The sequence below is a fragment of the Zosterops lateralis genome (genome assembly GCF_965231275.1).
Source record: "Zosterops lateralis genome assembly, chromosome: 5".
Lineage (NCBI taxonomy): Eukaryota > Metazoa > Chordata > Aves > Passeriformes > Zosteropidae > Zosterops > Zosterops lateralis.
The window spans coordinates 32,941,103-32,965,451 of NC_139766.1; the positions used below are offsets into that span (position 1 = coordinate 32,941,103).

At 36.9% G+C, this 24,349-nt stretch overlaps 1 protein-coding gene across 3 annotated transcripts in view; it reads right to left on the reverse strand.

The window, feature by feature from the left end:
- TENM3 (teneurin transmembrane protein 3) overlaps positions 1-24,349 on the reverse strand; it is a gene marked incomplete at its 5' end in the record, with an annotated part of 114,659 nt that overhangs the window by 51,960 nt on the left and 38,350 nt on the right. For 2 of the 3 annotated variants that reach the window (XM_083860883.1, XM_083860882.1), the window contains 4 exons: positions 713-974; positions 1,374-1,493; positions 2,554-2,770; positions 10,080-10,226. In XM_083860883.1, coding sequence (XP_083717009.1) covers positions 713-974; positions 1,374-1,493; positions 2,554-2,770; positions 10,080-10,226 — 746 coding nt within the window. Of the gene's footprint in view, positions 1-712; positions 975-1,373; positions 1,494-2,553; positions 2,771-10,079; positions 10,227-12,724; positions 12,752-24,349 lie in introns of all 3 variants that reach the window. The other variant, XM_083860881.1, reaches the window with a different exon arrangement.

The window sequence follows — 24,349 nt, forward strand, 5'->3', positions numbered from 1 at the left end:
ACTGAAACATATATTACTTCTTAAAATGCAACTGAAATGCTTTACAAGCCAAGAGACTACTGGTATTCATGATTATTATTTGAGATGGAGTAATCTAATACACCTATCTTGAAAATTTTTTTAAAAAACCATTTCATCCATAGTTTTGTCCACTTAAATTATGCTTTGGATGTTAAGCCTTACTTTCAGTATGACAAGTTCTGAAGAAGTTGATTAGACCACAAGCTCACTGGCTTGTCTTCAGTGTTGCAGAGAGCTCTTCTACTTTATCGAAATCTGTATGTCATGCTATTTATCAGGAATAAACAGATAATTCAAACTATGTGTGTCTTTAGGAAAAACAGTGGAAAAACACCTTTTGTTTTCAGTACCTGAGGTGACCTCTAACAAGAGAGCAATTCTACAAGGCCAATGCACTATAGTGTGTCCTTTTTACGGGCCACTGCTTGCATGCTAAATGCATTCCTTAAATGAAGTGATGCAAACAAATGTAAAACTGATGTGCACATACAGCTTTCTTACTTTTCCTTTTCAGATGAAATTTTAAAAATCATCCCATAGAATAAATAAATTGGTCTGAAAATAATCGCATGTTGCAAATTCCTAGCACTTACTCAGAATTACTTATTTATAAACAGGAGTGTACTGTTTTTCTTCTGGTTGCTGACCACTAGCCTGGGATAAAACTGTATTTATTTGAAGCACACCTTACCTGTGTCTCTGGGATGATAGGACTATCTTCAGGAGAAATTCTAAAGAAAGTGGATAAAGGCGATGACACAATAACAGGGTTTGGCCTTACAAATCCACTTAGATCACAGCTGGGAATGTCATTCTCTTCCTTCTTCATGACAAGGGTATCCATGACATAAAAGACATTCCAAGGAATCCATACGGTGTGATACTGTGTCAGGAACGGTGATCGCTCAAACACCAGTGTCAGAGAGGCACCACCATTTGCTACCAAGTCAAACCTAGGAAGAAACCCCAAGAGGGCTAGCTAGTCAGCAAATTCCCAAAGCCATCCACAGCCTCTATTTTACTGATTGATTCTTCATTCCATTGTACTGCTCTGAATGCAGAATGGCTCTACTGGGAACAATGGAGAAATCAATTAAATTACATTACATTATACTGCACAGAGAGAACAGAGAATTTGGGATGCTGAGTTTAAATTCAGCAAATCCTTCTACTTTTAAAGTATATCATAATCAGCATGTTTTACATTTTAAGAACGTACAAAGTAGAACTTTAGTCAATCAGTTTGGTAATGTCTTTTTTCCCCATTATTTTATTATCTCAGTTTCACAAGCAGCTCTTTAGTAACACCTTTGCTGTCTTTCTGCATTATACGTGCTTCAAAAGGAACTTACATTCCATCCTGGCGAGTGATTGTATATCCATAGTCTGGATAGTGTAGGAAGGAAACATTGACTCCAATGAGTGGTGTTCCATCAGCAGTTAATACTTGGCCTCTTATAACAGATGCAAGACTATGAAAAAGATGCAGGATCAAATTACAAGTTTGGGGGGTTCTGGTTTTTTTTGCATGAAAAAAAGCTAGTGAATGAACACACACATGCACCCTAACTCACCACCCACTGCTCTTCACATGATATCAACTATCATTTAAAACACATTCCTCAGACTCTGACCCTTTCACAGGTTCACATAATTTACAGTGTATAAGCAAATGCCTTAGAATCCGCAAATAATTTTGTTTCAGTATTGTTGATTTTACTTCGGTTTATTTTGTCTGTACTGAGTTACTAAGATGAGAAATTAACTGAAGAATTTTAAGAACTCAAACTTTATATGTTCTCACTCTAAGTCATATTTCTGGCAGACTCTTAAAGAAAAAATGTACTTTTCAATTAGTATCAAAGCAATCTGTAAAACTGCAGGGACTACGAAGTACAAAATTTAAAAAAGCAATAAGGAACATTGGTGCAACAACTTTTAATCAACTGCTGTGCCCAAACACATTAATGCTGTTAAATTACTGCAAACGCAGTAGTTCTAGTGTAAATCATCCTCTTTCACTCAGTGAGATCCCAGACACCTGCTTCCTGTTACTGGCTTATTTTCAGGTCATTACTGCTTCATAGAGCACCAGTCAAATAGTTTATGCAATTATACTGTCGTGCACTTAACAGTTCTATTACATTAATTCATAATTTATATTATTTAGTGAGCTCAGTTTAAAAAGTGCACCTTTGCTTTTCCTTCTGAAGTGTTTTCATTGCTTTGATATGTTTCCAACTGTGCTAGCCCAAATCAACTGGTTAAATAAAGATTTATTTAATCATTAATGAAGTGCCCTGTTAGACTACAGATACTAAGCATGGCAAGTACCCTCTGTAACCTAGTGGCACTGGTAAATTGAATTTTGCAAGAAATGAGACAAAACAAGCAATTTGATATATTAAGAGAAAAGGTCTTTGCTCAAAATCCACACCAGAAATTTGCAGTCATAGAAGATCTTCTCCTCACAGGAATCTCACACTCTCCAGTTTCTTTTGTGTCCGTGAGTACAAGATGAGTCATGCTCACCTCTTATTAAAGGGGCTTTCCCCAGGTATGACATGGGTGCTGTCGGCTCCGATGAGGAAACTGATCCGGTCATAGAAGGCTTTGGCAGCTTGCAGAGATGGGGACTGTTGGCTTTGGCTGATGATATCCTGGGGATCAGGCAGTCCACGACAATAAGGCTGGTTTTGGCAAGAACTCTGCAAACAGCAGTCAGGATCCATACAGTCAACTAGCCCATCTGTTGGCAGAAAGTCACACAAATGAACAAACTCCTCTTCCTGCCCCAGTGCATTGGAATGAGCCAGCCAGCAGGGAGATGAAAAAAAAATTATGCAGTATGAAAGAATACTTATAATTAAGATTTTAATGAATTCGCTTTCAATTAAAGAAAGAGAGCTTGTTTCCACTGAGTTCTTAAACTCCCATGGAAATCCATGCAAGCTGAATATACTCAGTATCATGTAAAAATGAACCTATTTATTCAATACTTTTCTAAAAACATGTTGAACAAACCAGAAAATGAAGGCACTCAGGCTCAGCATACACTGTTAACTTATAAATATTAAACAATTTAGGTGGGCCTAATTAGCTTTTATGTGAGGTTATTTGACTTGCTAGAGAAAAGAAACAAGTAACTCCCAGCCTGCTGTTTTCCTCAAGTTTTTTTAGCAATATCTACGCTGCAAGTAGCTTTAAATATTTCACAACATTTATCAAGGTGGATTCCTTTGTACCTTGGCAGAAAGATTTTGTTGCTAGTGGCAAGGCAATTTACACAAATTTTTTACATGAAAATGTATGAGAGAACAAAACCTGTATTTAACATTTAGATTTTATTCTGAATAAACTGATGGGAAATGCTGGCCAGTATAAACAAGATTTAAACACATAGGTGCTTTTATGCTTATGTTTGGAAATATTCCCTTATGTGGAACATTAGATCTGTCACATCACTGGAAATCTAATTTGATGAAAGATTAAAATCAAGATCAGATTGGTAACTACTAATTTGCTTTAAGTAAAGTCATAAGGAAAATGAGCCTGGAAATGTCAGCTACAGAAAATTTCTAGATGAATGTAATCTGGTATCACAGAGCTGATAATTGTTTCCCCAAAAGAACAGCAAGACTAAAATAGCTCAAACATTTTATTATTCAATTTAGATTAGAGAGGGAGCTTGCTTGATGCACTGAACTGAAAAATATACCAATGCAGCACTCAGAGGAAACCCATGACTGCTTGTCTCACAAAAGAATCTGCCTTTAGAGAAAAACTCTTTTCTGAAGGGAAAAATATCATTCATTTTTTTTTCAATCATATGTTGAAAGAGTGTAAGTAAACAGAGATCTTCTAAAGGTATTCTTCTAAGTATTGCTGTGCTATGTGGATCAGTTAGAGGACTGGAAAAATAGTAAAGGAGTGGGATTTCTGTTCTTTCACACATCTAAAATTCTTATTTAACTTCCCTGACTTTGAAATCAGTTCAGGGAAAATAAACGGGCTGAAAAAAGCATCGTTAAGTATATTAAAGTTTAAATTTTTTTAAGAGACAAAAAAGAACATTGATTTTTCCTGGGATGAGAATATGCCAGAGGGTCACATTGCCATTCAGATAGACATGGACAGACTAAAGAAAACTCACTGAAGGGCCATGAAGACTGTTAAGGGCTGGACACATCTCTCCTACATGGAAATGCTGAGAGAGTTGAGACTGCAGAGCCTGGAGAAGACAAAGCTCAAGGGGGATTTTATCAATGTCTACAGATACCAGATGGGAGGGTGGAAAAATCTCACTTTCCAGTGGTGCCCAGCAAGAGGAAAGAGGCAATAGGCACAGACTGAATCACAGGAATTTTGGTCTAAACGGCAAAAAAATGTTTTTTACTGTGAAAGTGGCTAGGTACTGCAATACATTGCTCAGGGAAGTTGTGAAGTCTTCATCCCTGGAGACATTCAAAACCCAACTGTGGACATACCTGAAAACCTGCTCTAGCTAATCTGGCTTTGAGCAGGGGGTAGGACTGGTTGGTTTCCAGAGGCCCTTCCAACCTGAAATAGGCTGTGACACTTTTGATTTTCTAGTCTCATTCTTGTAAAATATGAAACCCTTTCCCAGGTGAAGCACTGAACTCCCTTGTTGGTTTTAACTCCAGAAGCCTGGATCAGTGTCAAAGCTGGGGGTACTGATGGTTAAAAGAATATTTCTGGGGTTTTATTTATCTGAGTGGTCCCCCATGCAATATCTGGTGCAGTTGCCAAAGAAATGCTCAAATTTCTCCATTCATCTTTGTTAGTTTATAAAAAGCAAATGTACATCTGGAGTATAGTCTACAGGTCATAAAACTGTATGAGATTGACACCTTCTGAACTAATCAGCTGGAAATGCATTTTTACAAGCCTCTCCACTAACATCAATCAGAGAAAGAATCTCATTTTCCCCAGCCAAGATACAGGGATATGCTGTTTGTTATTTTCCTGTGGAGTTTATCAGTAACTTGCCCAGGCGAGTGACGGATGGTTATGAATCTGGCTCCTTATAACTTGAGAAAACATTTTTCATTCTTTCTCTGTACTTATGTGGCTAGAGCTATCTAGTACCACTAAGTCAAGTACTCTATTGCACTGTGGGAAGCAGAGTAAAATTTCCTTTCTGAAATGGCTCTGCAAAATTATTGATGAATTTTGTTTAGCCTGAAAAATATGAGACTAGGCTCAACTGTGCCTTGTCAGTTATATCACTCAAATATGACAGTGAAATTATAAAGAAAATAGAAACTCCTACAGGCAGCTGGACAGTCATTATTAGTCTCAGAAGGCTATTTATATTTTTTGTTCTAGATATAAGTGGTTCTTTTTACAAAAGATGTAATGACTACTTTATTGTTTTCTTCCTCAAAAACTAAAGTCTAGCTATAAAAATCTTGACTAATCTTACTTTTCCCTTTGTTGTAAAATGCACTGAATTGCAGTGGAGCATGGACTGTTGAGGAAATAGCTTATTTAGAGAGATTCATAAAACCACTAAAGCTCTGCTCTCGTGAGACCCCACCTGGAGTTCTGCCTCCAGTGCTGGGGCCCCCAGAGTAAGAATGACATGGACCTGTTAAAGTGAGTCCAGAGGAGGCCAGGAAGATGACTGGGGTCTGGAGCACCTTTCCTATGATGACAGGCTGAGTGACTTGGGGTTGTTCAGCCTGAAGAAAGGAAGCTCCAAGGACACCTTGTAGCATCCTCCAAGTACCAGAAGAGGGCCTTCAACACTTGGAGAGGGACTTTGGTGATGGGACAAGGACGGCTTTGAACTGAAAGAGGCAGAGTTAGATTAGATATAAGGAAGAAATTATTTACTCCGAGGGAGGTGAGACACTGGAACAGGTTGCCCAGAGAAGTTGTGGATTCACCATCTCTGGGAGTATTTAAACCAGACTGGATGGTGTTTTGAGCAACCTGGTATAGTGGAAAGTGTCTCCATTCATGGCAGGGGGATTTCAACTAGATGATCTTTAAGGTCACTTTTAACCCAACCGGAGCTTTCTCTTCTCCAGGCTCTCCTTCTGTGATTAAATGAGAGGAGTCAAGGCAGAGGACCTCCACAATGCATGCCTAAAAAATAAGATGTATCAGTGGGACTGTTTGCTTTTGAACGGAATAAAACTGCTGGAAAGAAGAAAAATACAGGGACCAAGTAAGTCCTGGGCAAAGGATCTGCCTGTGTCAAGGAGAGATGGTAGCCAAGGATCTACATAAATCCCATTCTTGGTAAATAGGCTGGTCATGTACTTAGTGAACAAAAATCTCCATAGAATGAAATTCAGTGCCTACATAGGAAGAATATAGCTTTGGAACTATGATGCTGGCCATTTCACCAAGACAGTTCTGGTGACTGGCAAACTAAGGCAAGAGACAGGAAAGGAAAGAAAACTGTATAAATGAATCTCACTTATCCTTACATACCTCAATTTTGCAACATGCTATAATGAATGGACTCAATCATAGACATCAAATTGACTGCTTGTAGGAACACTTGGTCAGAAAAACCAGAAAAGCACAAACAACCCTTGATTAATTCCTAAACAGCGTGCAAGGACCTTGCTCAATGTTACTATTGCAGTATCTCTACAAGCATACCTATAGTATACCAAAATTCAACTTTACTGTTGAATGAAGAAGCCTAAAACATGAAAGATGGGGCTCCAAATGAGTTCTCACTCCAGAACAAAATCTTGGAGCCACTGTGAACCCAGCATTGACCAGCTACCATAGATGCATTCAAAAAGCTGAAGAATAATGGGAAGTGTCAGAGCACAAGCCAGAGAATGAGAGTGAGCATGCCACTGTATCACTCCTAGTTCAAGTAGATACTTCCTGAGATTTCCTTAACTTGCGTTATCTTTGCACTTAGAAACTCTTCTGATATTCAAAACATTCTGTGGCTGTAATTCCTCATTTTATTTAGCAGCCTGTTAGCATACAAAAGAAAATGTAAGTTCATCTACCCTATTATAATGTTTTGCTAAGCAACAGCTATTAGCCACTATCAGAGAAGAGGTTTAGGCAATCTTTAGGCTGAATTTGTACTATCTTGTGACGTTTACCAGGAACATGCTGTCCTACACTATGCAAGCAATTAAAAAAAATGCAGTAGTGCTAAGTATGCTTTGCTTTATTACAGTACTTATTTTCATTTCAGCAAAGAAAGAATATTAATGATCCCTTAAAATCTTGCTCGTGGAAACCTGTAGCTACTCTAAATAATTGGATAGGAGCTAATAAAAAGCAAACTTAACTATGGAATCTGTTCAATAAGGACCCATCTAAATGAAAGAGTAAACAGTGACTCTTCCTGTTTCTTATTCTTCCTACAGTGATAACAAAGCATAGCCCCCTTTGTGCAAGTATAATAGTGACACCTCTTTTCCCCAAGAAGTTAGGTTTATTCTACTCACAGACAGCTCTGACTACCCTCTCCTCACAATTTCATCAGGAGTTTTTATTCAGACTAAGATCTGCTTAACGCACACACTTTTCTTGTGGGCTGCTAAAACGTAAAGCAAAATCCACTCAAACACAGGGGAAAATCAAGAGTGAGCCATAACAGGAATGGAAATGATAACCAAGACTCTGAAAAATCTGTATTAAAAGGAAGATAAGTAATAATCATCCCATCATATGCCAATAGTATCTTTAAGGGAAATACTCAGGTATGTCTTGATGCCATTCGGATTTCCTATGGAGAATATTCCCACTGGGATTCTTAGGATACTTATGTTCACAGAATTTGAATAATCAGTCCCAGAAAGAGCTAAGAATCAAAGGAACAGCAGACACTTTTATTCATGAACTGTGCTCATATTAATATCTGAAATATATTCTACCCAGTATAGGATAAAGCATAAACACTAACCACGGCCTATCAAACAGACAACAACTGAGATAACTTTAATTATATAACCACCGAGTGAGATGTAGATCACACTACCCGCAGTCATAACATAAATTCAGCACAAGTGCTCAGATAACCTAATCTCCCACAATAAACAAATACAGCAGAAGAATACTTGTGTCATTCCCTGTGGTTGTCTGAAATTTTAATGGCTTGCTTGGAGATTAGTGAGTTGATTGCAGGAAAGGAAAGTAATACTTCTCTTTCCAGGTAGCTTACAAAGCATACTTTCTTTCCCTAATTTCTTAGGTATACTTCCATTTTTAATTGATTTGTTAAATTTTAACCCTCCTCCTCAGCCACAGTCAAAGAGTGAAGTGAATATGCACTGTACTGAAGCATACAAATAAAAATAAGAGAAATGCCATTGACAAATAGCATTATACAGGCCAATCAGAGTAAAACAAGTGCTTGGCTAACCCCTTCCTCATGCATATGCGCAAAATGATGTCCATAAAGGCAATATGAAAAAGGAAATGTGAGAGAGAAAAAAGCAACACAATATAGCATTAGTTATTTCCCCCAAAAATCATTCCTTTTTCTATAAGTCGTCCTGTTGGATTGTTCTGCTCCAATTCCTTGGTGCCTTTTCCCCACAAAAAGCTATTACTGTTTTCAGTCTGAAGGAGCAACTTCTTTTCTCTTGTTCGATTTACATGCATTCCTGTTCACCTTGTTCTTCCTCCTACTGCTCCGTTACCTGCTCGTGACTCTTGCTGCCATGTGTCACATCCTTATATGATCTTTAACATTTACTGAATATTTTAGTCTGCTATTGGGCTTTTAATGTATTTTCCTTCCCCCCCCCACCCCAGATAATCTATTCTTTTTCTTCAAGTTGTTTGTGCTTCCATCTAGTTTCTCCTCCTCCTTGTTTTGTCTCTCTTCATGTTCGCAGGTTTCTCTTTTATCCTTATCTTGTAATTCCTTGGCCCACCTTAACTTAATTCCCCAAACAAGTAAAACTCTGCTGGAATCTGGGTCAGACTGTTTAGGTCCCTAAGTATGGAAACCTGCCTCAAAATATATAATATATAATGGAGAAGGATGACAAGCCAAATGATGTGTACAGTTATAAACAGAAGGACAGTTTTAACAGTGTTATTTTTTTTTCCTCAGGAAGTAAATGCTGCTGTTATTTATAGTTTATGATATCTAAGATCCCAGCTGCAGTACGGATATGAGAGCAAAGAGTCAACCAGCGACTGCAGAGGCAAACACATTCTAAAACAGAAAGACAAAGTCCCAGATGACTTTATCATCATCCAGAGGCCCTAATGGAGTTTTTATCTCTTCTCTGAATCTGAAGGTGTAGAGCAAAAAGAATTGATGAGAGAAGGGGAAGAAAGACAGACAATAAAAGCATTATGTTGATCTATGATTATGTGGACTGCATTCACATTTAATCTTGTTTTTGTGGAGTTTTTTAATGTGATTCTGGAATCATGCTAAGTCACAGCTCCTCTAGGTTCCCTAGACTACAACAATAATCGTAGATTGATTCCATAGGTTAGCAGTCCTGCCTGCATCTCTGCAGATTGTTACCTGTCACCTGAATGACAGACTGTAGAAAAGTAAGCAAAAACAATCAAACAAACAAACAAAACAAAACAAAACAAAAAAAACCTTCTGGAAGCATCCTGTTATGTGAGCATTCACAGACTATGAAGAGATAAGATTTCTGTAGGCTGAGCAACCAATTGTTTCCAGTAACTGCATTATAGTTCAAAATTTTAACCCCCCAGTTCAGTCCATTCTCTTGGGAGAATTTCCTTGTGAGGTCACTGAAATTTTGAACTACTTCCTTTTCTTCCCCTCTACAACAGTTCACTGAGTTGAAACTATGTTTTTTTCCAGCATAAAAGAACACTGCAGGGAAACTAAAAGGTGACACCTATCTTTTTCTAAGTACCTGTCTCACCCACCACAAGCAGCTTTGCTGATATACCAAAAGGAAGCACTGAAGACCATGGCATATTCATATAGATGTAAGAGCCAGTCAAATGTGTGTGTGGTTCTCATGGCAGTATTTAAACATCTGACTGAAAAACCTCCATTCCTCAATATGTTCTCCCCAGTTAAAGATCCAGTTGGGGTCTCTTACCTCCTTCGTTGTCCTTACTGTCAGTGCAGAGAGTTTCCATGGCTACGTCACAACCTGCTCCCCTCCATCCTGGCTGGCACACACAGTGCCAGCCATTTTGGTCCAGTGTGCATCTCCCATTGCTGTTGCACAAACCAGGGCAGCCCTCTGTTGAAACAGATAAAGAAAAAGCACAAGTGATTTAAATATTGTAATAATACAAAAAGAAAAAAAACAATACAAACAAGGGACACTTATTGGGAACAGGCCTTAAGAACAGCACAAATACTGTAATTGCACATGGAGTGGAACAGCAACATTACCTGGGGAACATAATTCTTAACAAAGTGGCATCTTTGATTGGCCTGACACTTGAGACACCACTTACCTGTACAGGCAGGAAATAAATGCACCAATCCTCTAAATACCTGCAGGCCAGACAAAATTAAGTTTGGTTTTAATTTTTTTTTTTCAAAGTAACAAGAGATGAGTGCATCTCATGTGTGCAAACACAGCTGTGTAAAATAATATATTTTTCTGTGCTCATAGAATAGATCATTATTTGCTCTATGCAGTACTGATTAATTATTGGCACAAATGATTAAGCTCCCTGTTACTATGAACAAATCCCTCCAAATTCTTAAGCGGGAAAATGGGTACGATTTTAGGCAAGTAATAAAAGAGGTTAACTTTATCTGGTCTCAGAGTTGCCGTGTATTCATGTGAAATTACAGTGCGTTAAATAATTGCACAAAGTATAGGCCAGTTTTAATGACTATACTTTATGCCAAGAATACATTCCTTTTCACAGAATAAGCAAAGCCCGGGAATAGTGAAGCAGCTTAGCATCTATTCTAACAAACATTAGGATTCAGGCTGCATACGGATGGGACAGGACCAACAGGATTTCCAACTCAATGTAATAGCTGTGCGTATTTGATTACTTAGGACGGACAAAATGAAATACCATAAGGACCACAATAAACATTGATAGACTGAACAAAAACACGGTAGTGACGTGCTTCAAGACAGATAGCAGAGAGTGATTTTTTGTGACAATCTCCCTAAGGCTTTTGTGCTGTTACCTTTATATCCTATCTTGTCTGCTTTTATGGCCAAGGAGGGAAAATTTGGGAAACAATTAACATAATTTAATATATCCAAAATCGATAATTGTTTTCAGTCTAACATTGCATTAAAAAAACAGTACCTGTCACTTCCTAGTGATGAAATCTGGCATGCAGCCAACGTGATCTGTATGAGGATGACAACGCTATAAATATGTAGATTTTGGTGTTCCTTATCTATGACTATGATAAGACACTGACAGAAGCAAGTACACATATGGCACTAACTATCTTATGAGAAGGTGGCTACAAATCAGATATTTCTGGACACAACAATTTTCTGTAAACTTTCATTCAAAACCCCTAAGTAATGGAGTAAACAACTCTTCACTTTTTAGAAAACCTATTTTTGTCAAGTAACCTACTGATCCATTTTGGCCAAGCTTAGAGTGGTTTTTCAGAAGTAAGTTGCTTTTTTCTTCTAAAGAATTTTGAATTTACTGACTACTTTCAACCTTGTAGTTCTAAATTAGAAACATACAGAAAAAAGTTATAAATGATGCTTAACTCCTGTCAAATCATTCTTAGAAGGCAGAGAATCAGGAAAACCTCTTGTGAGGAAGGATGGGGATGCTACAGTTATGGATGTTGTGCCATCATGCCAGGCTGAAATTAGTCTTGCTAGTTTTGGTCTTTCAGACTGCAGCTGCTAATAAATAGTATTTGTTAATGCACTGAGATCTATTTTTTTCTTAATATTTCTTCTATTTGACTTATGGAAGACTTACATATATAATTGCAATACTGACAAAGCAATTTAGGAGTCAACTGGGTACACTCAAGACTTGTTGTGTGAAAGCCTGGATATTGCCATCAATATTGCCATATTCTAATGAAAAAACACAAGGAATAGAGGAAGATACTCAGGGAAAGAGGGGTAGGAATATTTTAAACATTTTTCTAAATAAAATTTTCACCATAACTGAAGATACAATAATCTTTGCTGTTTCATGTTAGGCTTTTGCATCCTTGAACCTCTTATTTGAAAACACTGCGAAGACTATAAAAGATTTTTCTAAACTCATACAAGATAGTCATAATTTCCTATAGATTTTCTACATTTAGATAATCAAAAGCTTATAAGCCTTGGGAATTCTATTAATGTGGCAGTGTATAAACACACAGGTCTATAATTAATCTGTTCTTTAGAACTAATGGCACTCATTCTGTGACAAGAATCACTTTGCTTTGTTTTCCCTAATATTTAGGGTTTTATAGATAGAGATCCAATGACAAAATTAACAAATAAAAAGTTACAAACAGCAAATGAATACTATCTTCAGTTATTGGTTCAGATTAGGTCTAATACATGTATACAGTTTGTACATAAATGTATAATTACTGATAAACTGTTACCATATAACAGAAGCAAAATTTTGAGATGATTTGAAAGTCATATGAGTTATATATATAATCCATGGAATGTATGTAAGAGAAGATTCTTTTGCCCAGACTAGTATGTTTTAAGCTATATATTAATATAAAAACCCCCAAAAAACCATGTAGATAAAGGCATGTCAAAGAGCAAATATACAGTACCTTTCACTATCTTATCCAAATAGTGAGCTTGAGAATTAAAAAGAAAAAAAACAAAACAGACAGACATTTCAGAAGTGTCACATGAAACAAGAATTGTTCAGAATTCACATGCAAATCAAGCAGGTGCACCTGATATGAGAGGTCTTACATTACAAAATGAAAATGTATTTCAAGGCTTTTAAAAATGCAAGAAATTCTCCTTTCAGCAAACATTGTCATGAATCAATGAAAATGTTTTAGAAAGTAGGCCTGCAGAAGCAAAAGGGAAGCTACATTTCTGAGACTACATTTTCTTCTGACTTCTCTTCACATGCTTTGATTTTTTAATATAACAAAAATATAATCAAAGCTAGTTAAAAAATTCAATTTTCAACACAATGTAAGAGCAATTCCTTAGCTTATGAGCTTTAAAACACTAACCATGCGGGAAGATTTTTGATTTGCAGGTCACTCATGATTCTGACAGCATAACCAGCACAATATCTTAATTCTCAATGGATTAATAGGATTTTTTTCTTCTGCTTCAATTTAGTCACAGTTATTCTTCTGAGCACACAAACCAAGTATGTAAAATAAGCTGTATTGTAAATGTGGGGTGGAAGAGGGTGTAGTGGGGTTAGTAGTGTGATGATCCATTTCATTTTGAAAAGCAGGTGAAAATTAAGGCTTTAGATGTATAAAAATAAATAACATGGTATACACAAGAATAGCAAGACTTCTTTTTGTAAGTTATGACACTTAAGATTTCACAAAAGATTTGAGGAGGCAGCTGGATGAATGACATACAGAGCGTAAGATGGATTTCAAGCAGCAGGGCCTACTTTTAATGCATGAGACACAGCACAGATGAATAACATGTTCCCTCCTTCCTTCTAGGAAACAGACATCAACTGCAATTGTGTGAAAGGGGTTAATGTCACATAGCAAAGCCACCAGGTCCATTGCAGGCTACCAAAGGCAGCCACCCACGCCCAAAGAGATGTGAGATTACAGAGCACTGCAGTGGGGACAGGCCAAACCAAGATGGGAATGTTGGATCCAGTTCCCTGGTTTTGCTCTCAACACAGCCCTCATGGCCTCTTGTTTTTTTAAAATATGACTTTTCTAAATCTCTGATGGATGACAGCCCCTGTCTGGCAAGGTCTCTGTCATTGCTAGGATACCTTTGGACTGGTAAAGGTATACCTTTCCAGCTATAGCCTTTCCTCCAGTTTGGATGAACAGAAAAAATCTGCTCTGGACTCCAAGGATGGAGGTGATATATATCAGGAGGCACAGTCATGCTACAACTAAGAGGATGAATTTTTCTAGTTCCTTTTACTTGAAGAAAGTGTCAGGTGTCCACTGCACAGCGTTTTTGATTTTCCTTTATAATGGTAAGGTTAATGCAAGACAAAGTAAAATGAAAACATAAATTACAGAACATTTAGAGCAGCAGCAACAAACTAGGTAGTTTTTCACATTAACCACAAGCAAAAAGAAAAATGATACAGCTACATTTCAGGGTGGATCAAATTCTTCTCTGACCCATCCAGTATAATTCCCCTTGCTCCTACATAGTGTAGTATGTGTAGAGGAAAAATCAAGCTTTATTTAATAAAATGAAAGCAATCAGGTCTGTCTGGGGAATTCATCTGTCCATGAGTAAAACATTAAATGCCTCTAGAAGTGTAAGGATAGGTAAGAGAACATTAAAAAAACCTCCTGGGCAACTGAAAACAATCCCTGCAATCCCAAGCCCCCCCACACTATTTATTTTCAGAATCCAATCTTCATTAAAAAAAACTCCAAACAAACAAACAACAACAAACCCCAAAAAAACCCTCCCGAACACAAGAGAGATTAAGAAAATGCTCTTTTAAGATTTTTTTTATCCAGCAGTCTTATAAGAAGTCAGCTCCAAACCACAAAACTGTAATGCTCAGAAAACAAGTTCTACCTTCCAGCATCCTTTTACTCATGGTCAGCTGAGATTAAGGACAACGTAAGAAACTATTCTGGTTAATACGCAGTGTTGTAGAGAAACCACAAAGCAGAAAACGAATGACCAAAAAATGGGTAACTTTGCAGTGAAGTTTAACTAGCCATGCTGCCTTCCTTATCTTCATGGCACTGCAACTGAAAGAGGAATGAGCCTGTGTGGAAATACAAAATACAAGCCCTTCCTCCACTCTGTATAAAGAATTCCAGGTGGGATTTGGAGCACTTCAGAAGGATGGAGCACCTCAGCAGGTGCTTCTTGGCAAGATATTTACACATCTGGCACATAAAGGTTATCTTACATCCTTATAAAGTCTAATTACAGACCAGACAATATACCTACAAGAGTTTTCTTGCAGAGTTTAAGGCTGTGCCATTTAAAATCTTGCTATTATCTCCAGGAGTAGAAGGACTTCATATAACTCCAAGTGGAAAAAAGAAAAACAAAAATGAAGATATAAGATTTATACATTTTCTAAGCTGCTCAAAGCCCAAGAAGATCTATGTGGCATTCAAAATTCACACAAAATAAAATAGAAATGATGCCATCAATCTGTGTGGGTATTCAAATAAATATGTGGCAGATAAATGATTTTACAAAGAAGCGGTGACAAGTAAATTCACATTTTACACAGCATATTTCTTAAACACTCAGAACCCTGATTTTTAAAAAAAATTAATTAATGTCTCCCATTAGTTTCCTATCAGAGATGTAAGTCAGTGTCTTCCTTATTCATATATTACTTCCTCCAGGTATGACAGAATAGCCTAAGAATAAAAGTACACATTAAATTCATTTATTCCAATCAGCTCACATTTAAATCAGCATGAGTCACATACCCATTGATTTGATGTTCCTTAATTGGTACTTATAACACTGCTTTATTCTGATTATTCTGTCATATGGGATTACAATGGTGACATGCTTCTAAATGCTGTATAGTGAATTTATATCTCTATTAGTTTATATCATTATCCTCCATCAGACATCTTCACCCATCATGATCTTTTTAATCTGTACACTAGACTGTAACATGCTCGATGTTTTTGTAATGTATATATAGGCCAGTTACAGTGTCAACTCAATAGCTCAAGAGTCATGAGTTACTTTGCTGTAAGAGCACATTTAACCTTATAGCATCAGCAGACACGAAGTGAAACCACAAATGAACATGACCAAAGCCATATTGACCTAGGTTAGCCTAAATAAAAACCAGATTTTTTTAAAGTTTTTTTTTTTTAAAACTTTTGACACCTTGAAAGTGTGAGTCAAACCCTTGCCTCCTCTCCTCTAATACAAGCGGCTTCCTTCCTTCCTTACTGCATTACAACCTCTTCCTCTAAAAGAAAACAGAAGGAGAAAATAGAAAGAGAAAAAAGAATCAAAGGTAGGGGAAGAGAAGAACCAAAGTGGGGAAGAAAAGAAAGGAGAGATGCTGAAGAAATAATTTCAGTATTGGCATCAATGAAGAATGCTGTTCTGACCCTCTTGGAGCAAGCCCTGCTTTGCTTCCTCTCCTCATCTCATCTCATCTCCCACAACTCCTTATTGCAGTTCCCATTCCCTGGTGAACGACTGCATGCATAAGTTTCTCCATTGCTCACACAAACTTCATGCTCTCAGATACCCATCCTCTCTCTACAGGAACATATGAACGACATCCCTTGCATCAGTCACGTTTACACTTCTACATAACATTGCACCAGGTGTCATATAGGCAGACAGCTGGTTTTTCTTGGAATAAAAGCTAAAGGTAAGCAAATATGCTATGTTGCTACCATTGCGTTTCCCTTAAGCTTTCCACACATTTATCTGTTTGTTTAGAAGTAGAAAATTTTAATATCTTCACTCATTTTCATTAATTTGTAGTATTTGTATAAAGCTTTGTTTACAACCCATATGCCAAAACCCCCAGTATCACGTTAGCAGAATACCATGACAGTGGCCATGTCAAGCATCCAAAATTTAGGCAATTATGGGTTTATGGCTACCTGTGCAAGTTTTTTACACTTCTTCCGTTGTCAATGTGCAGAGCTCACGGTCCTTGTTCAGCACTCATTCTCTCACAAACAACAAACAGCTGATGCCCTAGTAGCAGGCACACTGTGCTAACCTAAACAAGGAAGCAACAGTTCTCTTTTCAGAATTTCCTATCACCTTCCTCCCTGAGTCACAATTATTTAGCACGCTAGCTACATACTTACTGGTATGAAGAAAATACATTCTTACCTCATTTTACCAGTAAATAAAGCATAGAAACATCAGAATGAGAACTCTCCATTTACTTGGCTACAAGTATTTATGATGTGATTTTCTGGAATACTTAGAATTATATAGTATTTCACACATGAAGGAACATTTTAAGCAACTCACACATTTGCAAATCTTGTTCCCAGAAACTGAAGAATAGTCAGAGAGCACTTCTTTAAAGTCTATATTTGTGAGCAAGTAACAGAAAATATATGCTAAAATCATGGGTTGAATCCAGGCCTTCAAAACCACCAGTTCATCTTGTACACCACTCTCTTCTTATGAACATTACTTTTTTTCTCCCTGTGCAGCCAAGCAGTAGCAGGGGATGAGGCACACACTTTATCAGTGGTTTCACAGGCACTTGCCAGCAGAAGAGAAAACTTACTGCAAACTTTAGGGAGAATGTGGTTTGTAAACAAGTTTTGGTGTCTGTTTTGGGGGAACTGGTACAAAACTCAGAGCTGACAGTTCTGGTCTGACTTCTCTATTCTACTCAAGACTCAGTCCATGGTGGTTTACTCCTCCTGATGTGGCTACTAGATCACTCCCCTAATTCCTCTCCTTTCCACCCAGCCACAGTTTAACTGTTTCGACAATTAAACCACCTTTTGAACATAGACCCCTAAATAACCTTTGTAATATTTAAATCCAGCATTTCTTATCCTACCCACAGGAGACCTAGGTTCCTTTAGGCAATTGCTTTTCCTCCCAAAGAATGACTAAGAAAAGCATGCATCCATATGCAAACTCTACCAAAAAACTTACAGAAGTTCAGAATTCACAAAATTTTAAAGGCCTACTGTTGTGGCCTGTCTTCAGGAAGGTTTGCTCATGTCAAATTCAGCATTTCCTACAGTGTTTTCTGCCTGGCAAACTGCTTCCTAATTTGGATTCGTGCAGCTGATTATCTTAAGCACAGAAGCCAGCATTTGTTGAATTGCACCTTATTTTTCTGCATAGTCTGTCCTATTTGTTAAAGTAATTTTAAATTCTTGTCCTGTCTTCCAAAGTGCTTGGGGGCAGCAGGCTTTGGTATCATTTGCAAATGCAATTCTTTCTATTCATCACTGAACAGTACTGAAAGCACATGTTCTTCCACTGTAAGCAGCTCATAGTCATCATCCATTCTCTGAGTCTGTAAGAACCTTGTCTTAGACATACCATATGTTCAGAGCATTGCTGCCAATAGAGGAGGATTACAAACACTCTTCCCTTTCGATGCTTTTTTACTCCTAAATTTCCCTTTGCCCTCATTGTAAAGGAGAGCACATGGATGGAATTATAGTTTCACACAATTTTATTTCTTTTCCTCCTTACACAGGCCAAAACACTGTTGTCACCCTGAACTCATACCTTCTTAATTGTTTATGCATTTTAAATATTTGCAGAGACACCTGACTTCACTGCAATTTATCTCTTGCAAAAATTGCAACTGTTCCATTTATGGGATTTATATACAAAGGCACATAAACCCATTATCCTTTAGATTTTTTGTTCTTGAAAACAAAATTTGTTCATCCCAATTCTACTGTAAAGTAAGATTTCTAATCATTATTACTGGAAAGCTACGTATGTATTAGAATAAAAGGTTCAGTTACTTATAAGGATGTACTAAACATAGGAAATTTGGAACTACTGGTAAGATCATGAGCAATGTAGTTTCCTATTTAATATTAGTTTAGCTGGAGAGGATTTAGAAGAAAGGGTACATGTCATTAAGGACTTAAAACTATCCCACATGTACAGGCTGAAAAAGTTCAAATGCCCATTTGAATCAACAAACTTGTGAAGACCTGCCTCAGCTACAGGTAAAAACCTGACATTTACATTAAGAACTGCATGAAAGATAAATTTAGCTTGAAAACACATCAGGGCATGGATCAGTATGGGAAGCATTATTGTTTCCATCTTTCTCCCTGACTGAAAGGATTTGTGGAATATGGTCTGACCAGCACACAACAATACAATGTACAAAAGCACTTATTCTCTGGCCACTTCAGTTCAAACAAGCTTCACAACAAGCTTTAAAATTCTTCACATCTCAGAGGATTCTGCTGCTTTCTGAAAATGTGCCTAACTTGAACTTCACATGTGGTCCTCATTTAAATGCAAATTAACCAATTAGCAATTTAAAGTATGCTAACAGTTAATTTGTATTTGAGATACTTGGTCTTGCAATGTGTTAAGGCCTGACCAATAATTCCCTTTTTTCACAGTTCCATAAATGCGTGCTCTATCTTAAATTTACCTGGTAATTGAGTATTTTTTTGGTTACCAAATGTACAAATATTTGGCATATTCAAAGCTTGGCTGGGCAATTAATAACAAGCCCATTAGCCACAGGAAATATAAACCCCAAATTTGTTCTAAATTTAATGAAATCTTGTTAAACTGTGATTATCAGTCCTCTGGATGCCAAGAAAGTCATCAGCTCTTCTTCACAGGCTTTTTGCATTGAGGGTATAGGTATAAATACTGTTGTAAAATCCCAAGTGCAAAGCAGTCAGGTGTTCTGAAACTAGGGTTTCAATCACAATACTGTGGTGAACCAACTGATATTGGATATAATTACTTTTGATTATTTGATTGATTTTATCTGATAAAAACTGTTTTAATGTCAAAGATCATACCTTCATTCAGATATAATCTTATTTTTAAGATGTAACTTGTGTTCAGGTATGATTCTGAGAAGGCATAACTAAAGAAAAACATAAATTTATGAAATTTTCTAATTACAAAATACATTCATACAGCAGTAATTATTACAATTTGAGGGACAAAAAATTTCAAAAGAATCTTAAAATTTATGAAATATTCCTGTGCATGCATTAAGGTACAATAAATACGTGACACAATAAATCACTCAGAAATGTGAATATCATCAGGAATTTAAACTTCTGGGAAAAGTGAACCATGCTTGGCAATCAGAATCAGCACTGAAATGACAGTGGGCATCATCATACTGGTTATCTGTGCTGCTAACATGCAAATGTAGAGAAGATAGATCAAGCCCTCAAAACGGTTCATGACTTACTCTGTCAAGCCCACGTGTCAAAATGTATAGAGTAATGATATACAGCAGTATCAAGTTTTCTATAAGCATTTAATTTAATTAACTGAAGGAACACATTTGTCTTTACTTGCTCTCTGATCTTATACAGAGATAAAGTGTCATTTCCCTGCAGTCATATTTGAAATCTGTAGTATAAGGAGCCCTAAGCAAAACACGTGCTGAAGAGAACAGGTGCAAGCCATATAACTTCTTGGAGGAGATTCTGTCTCAGCATTCCTCAACACTTGCTCTACTTCTGTGCTTATGCTGATCTGGTTGTGGTCACAGGGAAAACCAGCACACTGATGCCTCTGTGTTTGTCCCCTGTCAGAAAACCATTTTAACCAGTCACTCGAACAGTCTGTGCTAATGGAAGCACACTTATGGGAAAGTGCTCTAGATTTATTTTCTTCTTAATTCTGAATATCCAAACCAGATGACATTCCTGATTTTCTGGCTAAAATAGATGAAACTAGAAATTCCTTGCTGAGAAAAACATTTTTTTTTGTTTGATTGATTTGAATGCTATGCTACTCTTTTTCATGCAAAGAAAAATGTTAAAATAAATAATTTGCTGTTCCTTGTTTTTTTTTTTTGTCAACTAAATTTTAGGAGACATTCTTATAAAATAAACCAATTAGATCCCAGTTCTCACTGGAATATAAACATAAGCTGCACATTTCTCAGTGAACCACCACTGGCTTTGATTTTCAGTTCTGCATAGCAGGTAAAGCAGCCTCATGCAGCTTTACTTTTTTCAAAAGTAGCATGGAAGTACCATGATGCTAACTTTAGCCCTCCTGAGGCATTAATATGAATGCTTAATGGCATTAATCCACATTTAGCTCATTCATGTTTAACGATATGCTTTCCATGCATACATATACAAATATTAATTTTGGATTGAAAGATAATAGTTCAACATGATAACAATTAAACAGCTGTAACCTGTCTTGTGTTAAGTAATGGAGCTGCAGGCAAGCTTTATAAACAGATGGTCTTACCCACCCATGCTTAATGTTAAAGACTTTTAAAAAAGAGGTGTTGACAATTCTGAACAAGAAGGCATAGTTTTAATGCAAATTGGCAAATTTGCAATTTAGATTATGCAAAAACTAATTTAGTCTATAGAAAAAATTAGGCTGCATTGTAAAAGTGAGTTGTTACACAGCACATTGATATAGCAGGTTCCCCACCAACATAATTATTTACTAATTTCATTCAGCTAACAGAATTTAATGGAAAAGCAGCTGGAAAAGTATTCATATTTATGGGCTTCCTATGACAGTTACCTAATATAGTCATGGTACATGACAGTTATATCACAAAAAATAATAGACTTTCTGAAATAATATCTGTTCCAATCTCACAAAACAGCCACTCAGACAGGAGAGGGTCACTGAACTCATTGCAAGCCAGGACAGAAGGGAAACAAAAACATACTTTAGCACAACTCTGTTATGAAAACTTAATTACAGAGCAAATTTTCATCCAGGCTATCACCTGGGCACCAGCTGTGCATCTGCTGTCTTGTATCCCATTGAGATGCAGGTTGAGCTTCAAAAAATAATAAATGGATGCTCACCTCAGACCAATGAATGTCACTTGCAGACCAAATAAACAACTGACAGGTGATTTTCCATTGCTCTGCAGTGAACTGTTGATTTAACCTGTTCTCATGGGGATACAGGAAATTGTAAAACATGACATTAAAACATTTTAGCAGTGCCTGTTGTGACAGGACAAGGGGTAATGGTTTTAAAGTAAAAGAGGTTAGATTCAAACTAGACTTAAGGAAGAAGTTTTGTTCAATGTGGTGGTGAAACACTGGAACAAGTTGCCCAGAGAGGTTATGAATGCCCTAGAAACATTCACAGCCAGGCTGGATGAGGCTCTCAGCAAATGAGGCTCTGAGCAAATCTAGTTGAAGATGATGCTGTTTATCGCAGGGGGGGTTGACCTCTAAAGGTCCCTTCCAACCCAAACTATTCCATGATCCTATGACTTTATGACTACAGTTCTCCAGAAGGAAGAGATTATAAGCAACTTAGGTGCCTTAAATGGTTTAGTACTTAAACATACATTGCCTATATTTAGTTCAAACCTCTAAGATGCTAAACAATAGCATCAGGTTTTGACTTTTGCTAATTATTAGATTAATTCATCAAAATGCTGAGCATGTACTTATCTCTGAACATCTTTGATAGAAATATGTGGAAGTATGCATTCAGAGCAAGGGCAGTGGCTCATAAGTGTGGCTGATATCAGATGTGGTATGGAAGTTGCACTACCCTGTGTCCAAGACCCATAACAGAACAGTGGATATCAGCAATATACATCAGGTTTACTGCATTAGTCCTAACAATCTTGTCCACCTTTCTATATACATTGCCTCAAACAAATAGACCTCCCCTCCTCCCTGCTCTATATAGTCTACTCTGTTCTCTATCAAAAGTCAAAGTATATAAAATACATATGTATATTATTTCTCCAATCCCGTCTTGTCGTCTTCAGCCATAGGGAAACCCTTATGTTTAACCCAGATAAGCAGATGTCTGTTTTTTTTGCTGAACAAATAAAAGCAAACTTTTGCAATCACCTGCAATTTTTCTTCCCAACATCCTGAAGTATTGAAATTCAAAACAAACAACAAACAATGAAATAGGTATTTGGTAGTTTAGAGTAAATAGAATTTCCTCTGACTAAATTCCATTTAAATATTTCGAAGTATATTTAAAAATTGGCATAATTTATGAAGCAATCTAAGATTAAAATAATATTAGGGAGAAATACAACTAAGGACTACCTTGTTTTAATAAGGTTAGAGGTTCGGGTTTTGCCTTCATTCTATGTTTCAACATGTATCATCTTATAATACAAACAGTGGGCTAACCGAAAATGAGACTGGACAGATAGTTATCACTTAAGAATACATAAAAATTGTTAGCTGAGATACAAAACATTTTTTTACCATTTTGAATGGCCTTCATGCTCTAAAAAATACTATAAATTCTTTGATTAAATGAGTTATGGATTCAGATGATTCAGTATATATTCCTGTTAGCACTTTGGTGAGTAATGCATGCACATGTGCCCCATTTTGCACATCCAGCCAGAGATTTGGAGGGCTATTCCTTTCCCAGGAAGTGAGCAAAGTGAATTCCCCTTAAGATTTACAGTTGCTTTGGAATATTCCTTTCTCAAAGGAGCTGTTAATTTTGGCTGTTGCACTTCATAGGGCTTCCAGCTAATAGCTGCAACAAAGAAACACATTTGCATTTCTAAAATACTTCACAGTACTGCAGTTAAATGGTTAATGACTTTTAGAAATAAGAAGGGTGCAATTGTTTATTTTTAGACATATGAAGGGAGAGAGAGTAGGAGTCTTTCATACGCATAACACAAATTATGCAAATATTCTGCTACTAAGTAGATAGTTGTAAGTAGCATAAAATGCCTGGGTTATAAATGGAGGATGACAATAAAAAATTGGTTTGCATAGAGAAGCATTCTGAAGTCCCTTGTGTTTTAAGAATTATTGCTCAGAACGAGCTACTACTACTGGAAGGTAGATGAGAGAAAAGCAAATTGACTCTTCATCTGCCAAGCTAAGGAGGCAGCAATTTTTCCCCCACTAAGTCGAAATATTGTTGGAAATGAGCAATAAAGTGACCTGGCTTCTCTGTAACATAGGGCTCCCGAAGAAAATAGCTCTAAAAAAATAAATGTAACAGCAGGCTAAAGCCTGTACCTCGTTACTCGCCTTGGAGGCTGTAAGGGCAATATAAACAAATCAAACTATCTTTAAAGCAGCAGCCGCAAAGTAAACACCTATTTAAAGAATAAACAGGTGGGAAGACAGACCTGCTTGCCCAGTGCTGAGGAAAAACTTGTTTGTGCTTAATATGTTGGAAAAATTGTTCAAGAGCAGTTCATCCGTGTATAACTACAACCCTTGAAATGCTGCCAAGGTCAGCGAGACCAACAGCAGAGTGATCTGCTGAGTAATTGCTCGTTGGCAAGTTAAAGCAGTCAAGGGAAAGGCTTTATCCTACTTCTAAATATTTACTTTCTTTTATTGTTCAGAAAGCAGTTCTCTCTGCACCTCTCTACTCTCTTTGTCAGCATGTTTTCTGAAAGCTCCTCAAAAATATTAACCCAATCTATTCTCCCTGTGATTCTGCAGATGCATCTTGATTACCTTTCCCTTGTATGTTTGAGCAATTTCAATAGTAAATAACAAAACCCACAAACCAACCAACAACCAAATTTTAAAAATCAATTGTGATTGCTGTAAAAAATAATTCTCAAGTCAATCTTATTACTTTCACACCTAACT